This window comes from Echeneis naucrates, chromosome 5 (genome assembly GCF_900963305.1).
Source record: "Echeneis naucrates chromosome 5, fEcheNa1.1, whole genome shotgun sequence".
NCBI lineage: Eukaryota > Metazoa > Chordata > Actinopteri > Carangiformes > Echeneidae > Echeneis > Echeneis naucrates.
The window spans coordinates 25973844-25987820 of NC_042515.1; the positions used below are offsets into that span (position 1 = coordinate 25973844).

General features: G+C 39.0%; 2 protein-coding genes across 9 annotated transcripts in view; one reads left to right on the top strand and one right to left on the bottom strand.

Annotated features, from left to right (window-relative positions):
- Window positions 1-2874, bottom strand: part of plxnb1b (plexin b1b) — a 63862-nt gene extending 60988 nt beyond the window's left edge. For 4 of the 7 annotated variants that reach the window (XR_003840721.1, XR_003840720.1, XM_029501437.1 and 1 more), the window contains exons 1-2: window positions 2803-2854; window positions 2455-2566 (exon numbers count right to left, since the gene is read on the bottom strand). The gene's annotated coding sequence lies outside the window, so the exon portion shown is untranslated. The other 3 variants (XM_029501438.1, XM_029501436.1, XM_029501435.1) reach the window with 3 other exon arrangements.
- A 5353-nt stretch (window positions 2875-8227) lies between these two features.
- On the top strand, window positions 8228-13332 carry LOC115043370 (ubiquitin-conjugating enzyme E2 variant 2-like). Of its 2 annotated transcripts, none has more exons than XM_029501773.1 (4): window positions 8228-8352; window positions 9525-9673; window positions 10785-10910; window positions 11611-13332. In XM_029501773.1, exons 1-4 carry the CDS (start codon window positions 8334-8336, stop codon window positions 11755-11757), a joined length of 441 nt encoding a protein of 146 aa, XP_029357633.1. In that variant the 5' UTR covers window positions 8228-8333; the 3' UTR covers window positions 11758-13332. The 2 variants fall into 2 exon arrangements, with proteins under 2 accessions (XP_029357633.1, XP_029357634.1); XM_029501774.1 differs by lacking the exon at window positions 8228-8352 and adding an exon at window positions 8361-8597.
- Window positions 13333-13977: the final 645 nt, after the last annotated feature.

The following is a 13977-nucleotide window of genomic DNA, read 5'->3' on the forward strand; positions in this document are numbered from 1 at the left end:
GCATGTGCATTCGTGAAAACCCCCACAAGAGCTCATTCATTATAGATAGATAGATAGATAGATACTTTATTTATCCCAGACTGGGAAATTGCAGTGATGAGGCTGTTCTGACTCCATAAAGGGCTTTCTGTGGAACAATTTTTGTAAGATTTTGTAAGATTATGTTTTTCAGAAATTTTAAATAGTCAACATTTATTACCAGAGCTAATGATCTAGTGACATCACCAGCTTCACTAATAGATCCAATGCTGAAAAGTAAAAAAAAAAAAAAAATCTAAGTTTTCGTTCCCTAAAATGAACTACAACTGTAATCAACAACAAATCAACAAATTTACTGACCACTTCATTTGTTTGGCTTCAAAGAAACAGATTGTGTTAATGTTATTAACCTAACAAACACACATGGTCATTGTAAAACTACTTTAATGTATAGATGTGTTTGTATAGGTGAATGAAAGAGCAAGAGAAGAATACAGTGTGTACACACTGTATCCCCTTAACTTGACTGAAGTAAGATTTATACCCTCATTCAACTGAATGTGTTCTATCCTTTAGAAATGGTGAATTATCAAACAATGTTAGTTGTTTACAAACTGTAGCTGATTACAGCTGAAGACATCTGTGATCCTTTAGAGAATGTTTAGGTGGTCCTTCAATAATGCTGAGGACTTCTTTGTGTTCACAGTGCTAAAATAATATGGCTCAGACCACCTCTGCATAAGGTTTAGGTGAGTCCCAAATGCATGCTGGGACACCTGATCTTAGAGATGTACACTTGGGATCAGATCACCCAAGCCAAATGTTATTTGCAGTTCAGAGAAGTTTTTCAGCATGCTTTCTGCTGTGAAATTACTCAAACAGTAATCATAATTGATCTGGAAGCTTTTAAAAATTCCATATTTTCCATTTAACTTCCATTAAAGCAGGCCAAGTTGTACAAAGTCAGAAGTGTACTCAGGAGGTAAAAGGCTGTTTTCAAGTCCAACTTAGGGTTCTGATAACTTAATACAGGCATAAGAGGAAGAACACACTGGCTAAAGGCTTTGCAACTTTAGAGTTATTCATTTCAAGGGCAACAAATTTGCTCCCTTCCAGTCTCTGAAATGCCATTAAAATATACATGCACTTGATCAGACATCACTTTAATTTGAGGAGGCCATACAATATTAAATTGATTTATACCTTTTCCACATGTCTAATTTTTAGTATTTGCTAATTATCTTCACTTAAAAACAAGACATGATTAAATTTGTCCACCACAAAATGAACCATATTAACAACGCTCCAATGCACTGAAGCTATGTTGGCAATTTACTGCTGCCAAAAACAACTTCATCAGACCATTTGAAGGAATTAAAAGAAAACATGTAATACACTTGAAATTTTCTATTCGCTTCCATTTAAAAGTACACACAGCCAACACTAAACAAGTGTTCATCATCACCATTTGAATGCTATATTCCATCTAATTTCCTGGATCCTGTTATGCCATGGGTGGTGTGAGAGCACCTAAACCCATCAAACACAAAATCACAAACGGTGACAGAGTGTGTCTGACCTGAGTATATTTAATTACTTAAATCCACTGCCTTTCCGTACTTCACAGATTTGTTTTTAGGGAAAATTTGAATGATAACAGACAGATATCCAGAGCTGTTACTGATGCACCAAAACTCAGAGTTTACAAAAGAGTGGACAGAGACATTTGTCTGTATTGGAAGGTTTTTCTGGTATGGATAAGAACCTCACTCAGACTGAACGGTCCTGTTCACCACAGAATACATATCCATACACTGCCATGGCTCCTATTTTTTGACTGAATTGCTCACTGTTTTCCAAGGGAGAGATTTTTGAACACACGGATGGCAGAGATAATGTAAAGCCCGAAATATCTTAGAGTCAAGCTGGCTTTTGGTTCCAGAAACATAACTGCGGGGTAATGTAACGCTGGCTGCTTTTTAAACTGATGCAGTATACTATGGATTCACACTTTAACAGTCAGACCTGTGTTAAGTTTTGTTTTCCACGTGTTTTTCACTTTTAATTTGAAATAAAAACGTTTTACAGTACTCATACCAGGAACAAAACAATTTCTAAGTAACTAGCGTATGGAAGCTACAACGCCTGGAGGACATAAATGGGATTAGGTAGAAAACTCAAGTAAGCAAGACTAGTTAACGCACGTTAATGTAGATGGTATTGTTTAACAACTTCTAATGAAAAGCAGCTGTCTAAATAAAATCAATGTTATCACTGGACAAATGTTACAATGTACATTTAAGATCTTTAAGTAAAACACTGTTTCAGTGACTTTACAGCTTGTGCTATTCACAAGACACAAGTTGTTTAACTTAGATGGTAACACGATTGCGCTTGTACTTCCAGCCGGGATAAATAGGGAAAAGGGTGGATTGTCGAGTAGAAGCAGACTACACAGCCAACAGTGCCACTCACCTTGCCAACAGTGCAACTTTTCACCCAGTCACTCAAAACGTTGCTTTACTCCTTGTTTGGTCGAAGCAAAGAACTTTCCCTTGGTTTTAAAGATGCGTACACACTCTGTTCACTGCCGGTCCCAGGAATCACATATAAATTAAGCAAAGATGAAGTTATTCCTCCGTGAATGCTGATCGTCGATAACAGCGTCGCTCATTCCATACTTGTACATTTCCTCTCAGGCGTAAAATTTTAACCAGTGAACACATTTAGCTGGGAAAAAAAGTGAAGCTATTCCACGCGTGAAGAAGTCACGTTTAGCGTGTTCTATCTGCTTGTTCTCTCTCAGAAGGGGTCTTTACTCACATGTCGTCGATGAGCTGAGGTGGAAACGTGTTGTGCGTCCAACAATCAGGTCCTCGGAGCTTAGGGGGCTTGACAAAGGGAGAAATATAATGGTGCTTTCAAATGCTCCTTGTATTTTTTGAAACTACATTCTCTACTCTATAGAAGGCTTATAAAACTTCATATTGGCATAATACTTTGTGTAAAGATTAGTTGTGAAATCAAAGTAATTTGATTCCACAGACATAGCCAGTGTAAAAAAAGACAGAGTATGCAAAGTGCGGGTAACGTTTTAACACAATACCATATGCATGCCTCCAACTAGTATTTAGTAATATATCAAGGGAGGCATGGGCCTATCAGGGTTGTGGTACCTACGCATCATTATAACGACTGACGGAATTAGTGTTGTTAATTTGTGCTGCACTGTCGTTGAAGTGCAACATTTCCCCTTGTACACGAAGCTAGCATTACTGCAGAAGAAATGACTGGTGAGTGGCAGACCCCCTAATGGCCAAATGGAGCTATTCATTCATTCATTCATTTTATAGAAAGAAACCCGTAGTGAGTGTTCTTTCATTCATTCATCTTCTACCGTGTATCCATTTCAGGCTTGCAGGGGTCCTGGAGCAATCCCAGCTCACATTGGGCGGGGTACACCCTGGACAGGCCGTCAGTACAGGGACAGACAGAGATGAACAACCACTCACACTCAGACCTACAGGCTGAGTAAACATGCAAGTCTATGGACGGGGGAGAAAACCAGAGTGCAAAGAGGAAACCAACGAGGAGAGCATGGAAACTCTGCACAGGGATGCCCCAGAACCCCGACCTACTATGGGGCAACAGCACCGTGCTGCCTAAAATGGAGTCAGGAGTCACATAATTTTCATATTTAACATTTGCTTCCACTGCCATTTAATCATGTGTTTGCTGTGATTTTCTCCCTTCTTTATATAAAGGTAAAAGTACTGGACAAAGTAGTATTGATACAATATATGCAAACAGTTCATTCAAAGTTTTATTGTATTTTTTTCTATGTAAACATCCTCTAAATCCCACCAGGTTACATGTGAGATAAGTGGTTTGACACACCAAAGTATATGGCTGGGCCATACAGAGACAAACAATCTCTCACGCTCAGAAGTTTGAGCCATTAATACTGTGCATGAATCCTTTTGGGAGGAAGCTGGAGAAAGGGAATCTACACAATTACCATACAGGGAACATTCAAATTCACAGCTAAAGCCTATCTTGCCCAGCCGGTCTGAATCCAGTGTGTATAATCTGAAGTGGATAAACTGGAGAAAGAAAACAAAAAGGTAGGGCGTTACAAGTGCATGGGTATCATTATTGGTGCTACATCAAAGTGGATGTTTTAAGCATGGTAATATGCTCCAAAAGGATGCCTGCTGGAGCCATGTAGACAAACTAATATGTAAAATATCATCTCTTTCCTTGTTCCTTTTAGTGCTGACCCCTGTACTATAAACTGGAGGCTTTCCACAGAGTTGTTAGGCCTCACAGTGATTACCCTTTATAATCAAACATGATAATTTCTTATTCCAATAATCTCTGTCCAGATGAAAAATGTCACTATTACCATTCCACTGTGACAGGTTGGAACAGCTTTCTCAGGGTTTTAGAAAAAAGTAGCACTTGGTTTATGTACTGAACTCAAGAGTAGGCTTTTTAGGAATTGCTGTAACCATTTAATTACTGTAACCTTTACAGCAAAACAAAATAACGGAAATTAACTAAACAACAAAAGGATGACAAAATCAAATAAATTCTGACATTAGTTGTTGCTGTCCAAGTTATATACAACTTATACACACTTGTGTAGAATTTTAACTTGCAATAAAACATAATTTATGGGTGAAATATTTGAAGTTTGACAGTACCAGGCATTCTAAGGCACCCTCTGGTCAGTGTGGCTGTTGTGCTCTTTCTCAGAGTAAAGGCCAGTATTCATTGCAGGGTAAAAGAGAAATGAATTGGAAAGTGGAACAGCAGTGTGAATGAGAATGCTGTCTGTCAGCAGCAAAATAGTGCATTCAGGTCTGTGTGAAAAACACTAAGCCATTCATTCCCTAAGTTCATACACACACAGCTCTTAGTTACTCTGACCAACTTGTCTTTAAAGAGAAACTTGGCTGGCTCAGTGGAATGGGGGATGGAGTAACCAGGGGAGGGCTAGGCCTAGTTTCCCAGTATGTTAATTATCATATTCCCACACAGAGTGCCAGATTCCTTAATCTCTGTTGTAATGTGCTTTAATACATAACTGACATTACAAAAAATGTAGACATATATTAAAATTCTCATCTCTCTCTCATACTGATAATTAGAATGCATAGAATGTGTCGAAACCTAATTTTGTAGCTTGGGCTTTTGAGTGATTCCAGAAATATGCCAGGCAAAGGATTAGCAGCAGCCACTAAGAAAAAGTGCCAAAGAACTGTCCGCACAGTGGAATGTATTATTAGATTTAGAGCTAGTTAAGCAGTTTATGTATTTATTAGGGTCCTGAGCCTAGGTGGACTTGGGGTAACCCTGCTTTGCATGTAGTACCAGTGGTGCTGGAAACACTATAATAATAGCACACTTTTTATTTATTTAATATCATTCCTTTGAGAAAATGGTAATAAAGCTTACAATGCAAAAGTTATAAAAGTGACATTTGAAGGGGTGGTATAAAATTGTGTATACATTTCACAAATGTACCTGCAGATGGAGCTGTAATCACGGAAAGCACATTCGAGCTCATCAGTGCCCCACTCAAATTCAGAAGACCCAACACCTACATGTTTTCTGACTTTAATTGAATCTTAAATGCCCACAAGAGACATTCATCTTCTTCCGCTTATCCCTTTCCAGGTTGCAGGAGGTGCTTGAGCCAATCCCAGTTCACACTGGGCGAGTCTGAGGTACACCCTGGACAGTTTGCCAGTCCACTGGCAGGGACAACATACAGAGACAAAGACAAACAACCACTCACACTCACACTCAGACCTACAGGCCATATAGAGTCACAATTTAGCTTTGGCATGTATATCTATGAACTGTGGGAAGAAACCGGAGTACTCATATTCTCCCCACAAACTCTGGGAGAACATGCAAACTCCACATAGAAAGGCCCCAGGCCCGAAAAATAGAACCCGCAACCTTCTTGTTGTGAGGCAACAGCGCTAACCACTTTGCCGCTGTGCTGCCCCTATTTATTTTTTTATTATTTTGTGGATAACAATTTCCACAGTGAAACAGTAGCAGATTTCCCCCTTCTCTGGCAATGATATACATTTTTGAATATGGAAACGTAACTTATGCTTAAAAATAGGCCTATCTGAAACAAACAAAGGCAGCCGAATAGTTATTGCCAGTAAACACAGATATCACATTTAAAATAAAAGGAACATCAGTAGCATTAATTTCTTAATATATCTATATATCTTATTTAGACTGCAAAAAACAAACAAACAAAAAAAAGTCAAGGTTACATTAAGGCTGACTTATGGGCAATCTGCTGTGCTGTGTCCGTTTGTTCAAGACAGACAATTGACCTCTCATCTTATATGCAAGTTCTTCAAAGTTTGGGGTCAGGCTCTGACCTGAGGAAATTCTCAGGATTGCGTGAAGGTGTTTATCAGTGAGATGACTCCGGTGTGTGGTTATATTCATCTTCATCAGAGAGAACAGGTGTTCACACAAGTTGCCAGCCAAACAGACAGCTTGTGAGTAGCCTGATTACACAGCTGGGGCATTGCATCCAGGGTGAATTGTGGAAACTTTGCTGCACCCACAGTCATAGTTTGCCACAAGTTTGTCACTACATTGTAGTTCGATCTGGGGAGTATTGCACAAAAGTATGATAAGGGATTAAGCCGGGATATGGTGGTTATCCTGGCTGAATTTAGCCTCAGGTCGGTTGTAAGCATGTGTACTGCATTTACTAACCATGTTCTCCTAAAGTCTCTGTCTCTCCCAGTTCCTCTCCTCTCTCTCCCTGTCCTCATCCTGCAGGTGGTGACTCATCTCCATCCCATGTTCCTGCAACGCCTGCTGGTCCCATATTTCATGAATTCCATACTACAGCTCATCTTCATGAACTTCATGCAGCATCATGTTCCTGCCTATACCTGTTTTGAAAATCCCCCTCTCCTGCTCTCACTCTCACCCTACACTACACCCTCCCCCATGCGTTTTTCCTTGCCACTGTCGCCAAGTGCTTGCTCATTGGGGGATCTGTTGAGTCTCTTTAAATAATTTTACAAAGAGTTTGGTCTAGACCTGCTCAAAATGTAAAGTGCCTTGATGTAACTTTGTTATGATTTAGCACTATACAAATAAATCAGATTTGACTTGATATAAAAGTAGGTTAAATTTATCCCGGGCAAGATACTATGGTGATTTATTCTCTGCAGATAGCTTGCTCCAACTCAGGCTAACGACTAGGTTAAAGTTCATCTGGTAGTTCTGCTGTCAATCCTGTGAAAAATGAATGTGTTTTACAGCATTTCCATGGTATTTCTAAATATGTTGCATCATTTTAATTGTGCTGCATTAAAATATTATGGATATTTGGTCATTTCATTGAAGTCTGCTGGCTGTTTTGTATTTGCAACAGTTTTTTTATATTCATTTATGTGTTTGTTTGTTTTTTTTTTTTACTGTCAAGCCTAGTGTTATATTTCTATGGTAATGATAATGGCCACAGAAGACCCACAGAAGGAGGGGATTGCAAGTAATTTCAACTTGTAACCATTAATTTCAAATTTTTATCAGTCAGAGTTGGATAATCACACTTTCCCTAAAGTCATTGGTGGAGTGACTTTAATTCATAACAATATCAAACACCCCTTAGGGGAACATGATGGAGATTACATCAACAGGAAATCCTTCCACAGCATCCATGTTCAGGTCAGAGTGATTTGTGGTTACTGTGACCTACATACATTAATTCTGTGCATTGAATTACCTTCATAGGTTCCATTTTATCCTTTCAGGTGATCTGTGATGCTGACAGCCTTGTCAACAGACCCTCACAAGATAAGCCACACATTTTATTTGTAAGAACATTGGACATTATGAGTGTTTATAATTATATCAAATATATCAGGTGAATTCTCTGGTATGCTGCTGGGAGACAAAGGCTACCTCTGAGTTATTTCTCTTGACTCCCCTTGAGGACCCCCAAACCCCACCACAGCAGGCCTACAACCATGCACATGGCAAAACCAGGGCGCAAATCGAGATGGACTTTGGCATTCTGAAATCTTGGTTTTGCTGACGTCGTCAAGATGTGAAATACATCAGCCGTGAACACGGGGTATTTTATTTTGAAAATACGGCTGCCCTCCGACACACAAACGCAGACTTCTAATTTTGCCGGATGCCGGAGCTGTTCCGGAGTCTTGACGCAGCGGAGCCGCAGCCGGTGGAAGCACACACATTGACTAGAATCGAAACGGATCGGCTCCGTCGCCGTGCCGGAGCGGAGCCGGAGTCGTTTTGGGGGATAGGCTCACGCTTCCGTAAGTAGCGAAATAAAGATGGCAGCCGCCTGCTCAGGTATGGAGATTTAGCAGACCGTACTAAGAGTACCATTTCTTTAGCTTGCTAGATTTTCCACCTCAGCATCTTAACTGCGTAGAAATTTTAGCCCACATGTCTGGTTTGCAGTTGAACGAAAATGTTGGCATTAATGATGCTTACTAGCTTGCTGGTTAGTGAAGCTACCCCAAAGCCTTCGATCAGTACTCGACATCAACCTCGATGTTTCACCGTGTAAATTGCTCATCAGAGTATAAACTACGGTATGTTGAAATTCTTATTAGAGTTTAAATTTGTCCTAGCACGGGCTATTGTGTTCGCAACGTTAGGGACGCCCGGGCTTGCTTGATTGGTGAAATAAGTCATTTCTTTAGGTAATGTTAATGGGCTGGTGGCACAGCCCTGCACAACAATGTAGTCGCATTCCCGGAGAAATGTTCAAAAGTAGCTCAACAATTGCATTGCGTAAGGATTCTTACGAAGCTTGAAAACAACGTGACTGAACGTTGCATCTGCTGGTGTACAACACATGAGAAAATTAACCATCTCAATCTCATGCAAACATGCCTCTTAAATAGATACCTTATAAATTAAGATAATCCTTTATTAGTCCCCGAGAGGCAGAACTTCACACACTTCTTTACAAAGAGAAAGGAGGATGCTGACAGGCACCAACACAGACTACTGTGAAGTTACCTGTGGATGCAATTTCCTTGACAGCCAAACACACATCCTGTGACATCGTAGTTAAGTTTAAACTAACCACATGTAACTTGTGGTGTGATATTTACTACCGAAATTACATGCAATAATACCTTTAAAACTAACATTTTGAATTTGAATTTGATGCAGCCTCCTATCAGTTCATATCTGGCCTCGCAGGTTGAGGACTGAGTACTGCCTTCCTGGGACTGGGTAGAAGTCAGATTTGTAATGGTGTAATTAATATGAGACATGAACGATTGTAATTGTTTATATCTAGTATTAGCTTCCACATAATATGTTTTGATAATATGCTTGATTTAGATGAAGAACAGATTATATTTCATAATGGTCTTTCACTGCCACTTTTTTATGTTAGTCTGACTTTTGGTAAGTAACTTGTCAATAATGGACATTAAGGGCAGTATTGAAATGGTGAGTATGATTTTTAAAGAAACTGAATTTCCCATTAACGTGTGTGTTTATAGGTGTTGTAGTTCCTCGCAGCTTTCGGCTGCTAGAGGAATTGGAGGAAGGTCAGAAGGGAGGTGGAGATGGTACAGTGAGCTGGGGTCTTGCAGATGATGACGATATGACACTAACTCACTGGAATGGCATGATTATTGGCCCCACCAAGGTAAGTACCCTAAGAGCTTAACTGTCTGGGGTCCTGGGTATTTGGCCGTTTTTGACTACTTTTGATTTTACCTTTTATATCTCACCTTCAAAACTTTTTACCTAGCCTTGTTTGATGTCACTGTATGTGACTTTACGGTTGTCTTTTGTAATCTTGATGTACCGTACACATTGGACTTAAAATCACACAAAAGCATGAGAGAACGTGTGTTTCTGTTTTACAGTAAATTTTAAAAAGTTATGTACAAATTTCGCAAACAGTTATTTAGCAGGCAAAATAAGTATTGAATACTTCACCATTTTTCTCAGTATATATATTTCTAAAGGTGCTACTGACATGAAATATTCACCAGATGTCGGTAAGAACCTGTGCAACCCACACATGCAAAGAAATCAAACTTTAAATGTCCATTAATTAAGTTATGATTAATAACATGGAATGTCATAGGAAAAAAGTATTGAACACATGAAGTGGAGGTGCAAAAAGGCACCAAAAGCCACCAGCTGAAATCAATCATTCATCAGAAAGCAATCCTGCCCCTTGTCAGTGCAAATTAATATCAGCTGGTTCAGTCACAACTGATGGCCTATAAAAAGGTGTGTCATTGCCAAGGTGTCACAAAAGAAACATCTAATGATGGGTAAAAGCAAAGAACTCTTTCAAGACCTTTGCGACCTTATTGTTTCCAAACATCTGAATGTTCTAGTGAGCACTTCAGAGAGCTTCAGAAAGACCTGGAATTGGCAGGTATGATTGTTTTAAAGAAAACAATAAGTAACACACTCAACAGCCATGGCCTGTATGCACGCTCACCACGTAAGACTCCATTGCTGAAGAAAAAACATGTTGAAGTTCATTTAAAGTTTGCTGCACAATCTTTAGACAAGCCTGTGAAATACTGGGAGAATATAGTCTGGTCAGATGGGGAAAAATGGTGACGTGTTCAATTCTTATTTTACTTACTTTACTTATTTAGTATGCGCGGGCGTGTGGTCAGTCGGTTGGTCTTTGATCCAAAGTCATGAAACATGGGTTATATACGAACGTTACGGACACTAGAGAATCAACTCCACTTTTTCAGTTAACATATGACTCATCTCTTTACTTGCAGACTGTCTATGAAGGCCGGATATATAGTTTGAAAATAGAGTGTGGACCCAGATACCCAGAACACCCCCCTCTTGTCCGCTTTGTGAACAAGATCAACCTGAGTGGTGTGCACAATTCAAATGGTGTGGTGTGTATGCACGCTCTGTCACATATTCACTTTTGCCTGCTGGATCAACATTCTGGGTTTAATCATTTTAATTGTTGTTTGAGTATATTGTGGATTGAGAATGATAGTTACAATATACAGGAGCAAGAAAAAGTCAGTAATTTTGTTGGAATAAATGTCCTTCATGAATATGTCATAAAATGGGTAACTCATTCGTTACCACTACATTTTCCAACCTATTCTGGGAATACTTCAAAGATTTTTTTTTTCAATAAGGCATGCATGAATTCAAATTGTTAATTTTTAATGTTGACAAGCAGATAATATTTTAAGATGTATTTATACATAAAAATGGGTAGTTTCAGAAGTTTCAAGGTTCAGAACACTTTTTACAGAGGAAAATGTTAAATTAACAAATGCAGGAAAGCTGGAAAGTGCAGTATGAGTTGCTATCCAGTTAATTTGATTATACTCATGTAATGCAACAGGAGAGTATCAGGAAGGGATTGCTGTAGTTAATTCACAGATGGAGAAGACAATGACAGTCACACAATGGTGTGGGTCAGTTAGGGCCGAAGCAACATATCAGATGCATATATATACTTACTGATGTGCCACATCCTGCACATTATCATAGGTTGAACAATAACTTTCTTATGGGGGCCATCATAAAAAAGGCCGCCCACTTCTTCCTTTGACATTCTCCCATTGTATCCTTAAGGTGGAGATTAAGGCGGTGCCAGCATTGTCCAGGTGGAAAAACTCCTACAACATCAGGCTGGTGCTTCAGGAGCTGAGACACCACATGATGATGAAAGAGAATAACAGGCTCTCTCAGCCCCCTGAAGGGCAGGTGTATTGCAACTGAGGTATCTTGATAACATTCCTGCCTGTCACACACACACTCGCGCAAAATCCTGAACTTTTAATGCTGACTCTCAAGACCCTAGACTCCTACTTCTTTCTTGGGAGCATCTCACTGGACAGAGCAGGATGTGCAGGTGAATTGAACCTCCAAACCAAGAGGCCAATCGTCACACTTTATGGTGCAGACCAACATGAAGCATACATCCTATACATTTAACTATTGTAATTTTTTTTATTGTCTTTGGTTTTCCCAACACATTGTAAAAATAACAGATGACCTAAGTGTACCATATGTTTGCTGGATTCTTCAAGGCCAGTGGTCACAGTTGGTACAGTGGTCAGCGATTTGAATCACAGTGGAACAAATACACTTGTGTAATCCTTGATGAGACAAGGTTGTTGAAATTTTCTTACAGCAATCATCCCTATAGCTTTCTGAAAAATATCCCTTTATATTAGGAAAATAAAAAAGGTATCCTGTATAATGTTTTGCTTGGTCATCCTAGCTACACTAGTTATATATGTCCCCTGCTACACTCCCATCAATGTGAATTAGGTTAGCCTTTCTCAAGAGTTGTTGTCTGGTACGTAAAAGAAAGTGCTCATCGACATTCAGTAGCTTGTGCATTAAAAAGACTCTCCTGGCTCATCACTTTTCTTCTGAAACTTATCTTCAGTGTGCCACATGGTTATCAGTACTTTGTGATGATTGATCATTAGGAGCCATGGTGGTGGATTCTTCTTGGCTGTTTTGGTTTCTTTTGTCTCTCCACTAACCTGCCTACACACCAGGGAGGCCTCATCTCGCCTACAATTAATTGCCACTCCCCACACAATGTAAGGCTTTCGATATTTATGTTGTAACGGGTAGGACGTAATCAAGGTTTGAGACCTAGTGCATGGTTTTATTTTAATTAAATGCAATTACATTTTGCAAGTGTTTGTTATTCTCTAAAGTCAATTTCAGTTGACCTATACTTTATGCCACACTTCAAAAATTATTGTGGACAATAAAAGTTATCAGACTTTTTAGAAGAGATTTAATTTGTCATCTAAAATTATTATATTAGTAAAAAATTTTTTACTTGAGTTTTTTTTTTTTTTTAACTGTTTACTGGTCACAAATTCTATTAATTAGTAATATAAATAAATACTAATATATACATATACACACATACATTTTTCAACAGCTCTTAGGGCTTTGTACCATTGTGCTGTGTATCCATCAGGGCCTGGCGATTTATTTTTCAGTCTTGTTATGGCAGCTTCAAAAAAAAAAAATAAAATTAAATTTTGCTGTCGTTATCTACCTGTGGTTGAGTGTATAGTTTTTTATAAAGATTTTATTAAAATAACTTTATATTGTCAATGTCTTGATGTATTTGTTGAGTTGCAGGGTCCTTTATGGAATAAACTGTATTATCTGCTTGTTTTTGCTATTGAAAAGCAAGTCGAGCGTGTTTACTGCCTCTTTCATAGTATTTGTTTGGTGTACATTTTTCTGAATTTCCTGCACATATATTAAATTTTTTTTTAATTTTCATCTCTATATTTGAGTTTAATAAATTTTTATGCTGTTTTAGTATTTTTAGTTTGTTTTGGAGTTCATCCAGTTTTTTACATTTCTTAAGGATATCATAGCAACTAATTTGCCTCTCATTATAGCCTTGCATGCATCCCAGAGCACAGTTGGTTATTGTTGAATTTTAAAAACTCATTTCATTTAAGTGTTTAGCTGAGTTTTTATTCAGAATACTGGAATTCAGTTTCCAGAGTGTTTCTTTGAGTCTAGTTCCTATGTTCAGGAACTAGGCTCCAACTGCTTTCACCTTCTCTGGGTCTGAACTTACTTGGCCCTCCTCAATGACGAACACCAGGAAGTGGACCTTCTTAGCGTTGAAGATGCACTTCTCTGCTTTGACAAAGAGTTTGTTCTCCAGGAGCCTCTGGAGAACAGCTCGGACATACTGCTGATGCTCTTCTTTACCATAACGTGATTAAGACCACAAAAATCAATACAGGGTCTTAAGGTGGAGTTTTCCTTTTCCACAAAGAAAAGACCTGCCCCCCCCAACAGTGAAGTCAAGGGACGGATGATACCTGCTTTCAGGGAATTGGTAATGTAATTCTCCATGGCTTCCTGCTCAGGTTTGGAGAGGTTATAGAGATGGCTGGAGGAAAGGGGTGCGGCAGGTAGGAGGTAAATAGCGCAGTTGTAAGG

What these genes read in the sequence shown, in the direction of transcription:
- LOC115043370 (XM_029501773.1), top strand. An exon ending in TGATTATTGGCCCCACCAAG is followed by an intron (nt 9,674 to 10,784) that starts GTAAGTACCCTA and finishes CTTTACTTGCAG; the next exon opens with ACTGTCTATGAAGGCCGGAT. An exon ending in TGCACAATTCAAATGGTGTG is followed by an intron (nt 10,911 to 11,610) that starts GTGTGTATGCAC and finishes TGTATCCTTAAG; the next exon opens with GTGGAGATTAAGGCGGTGCC.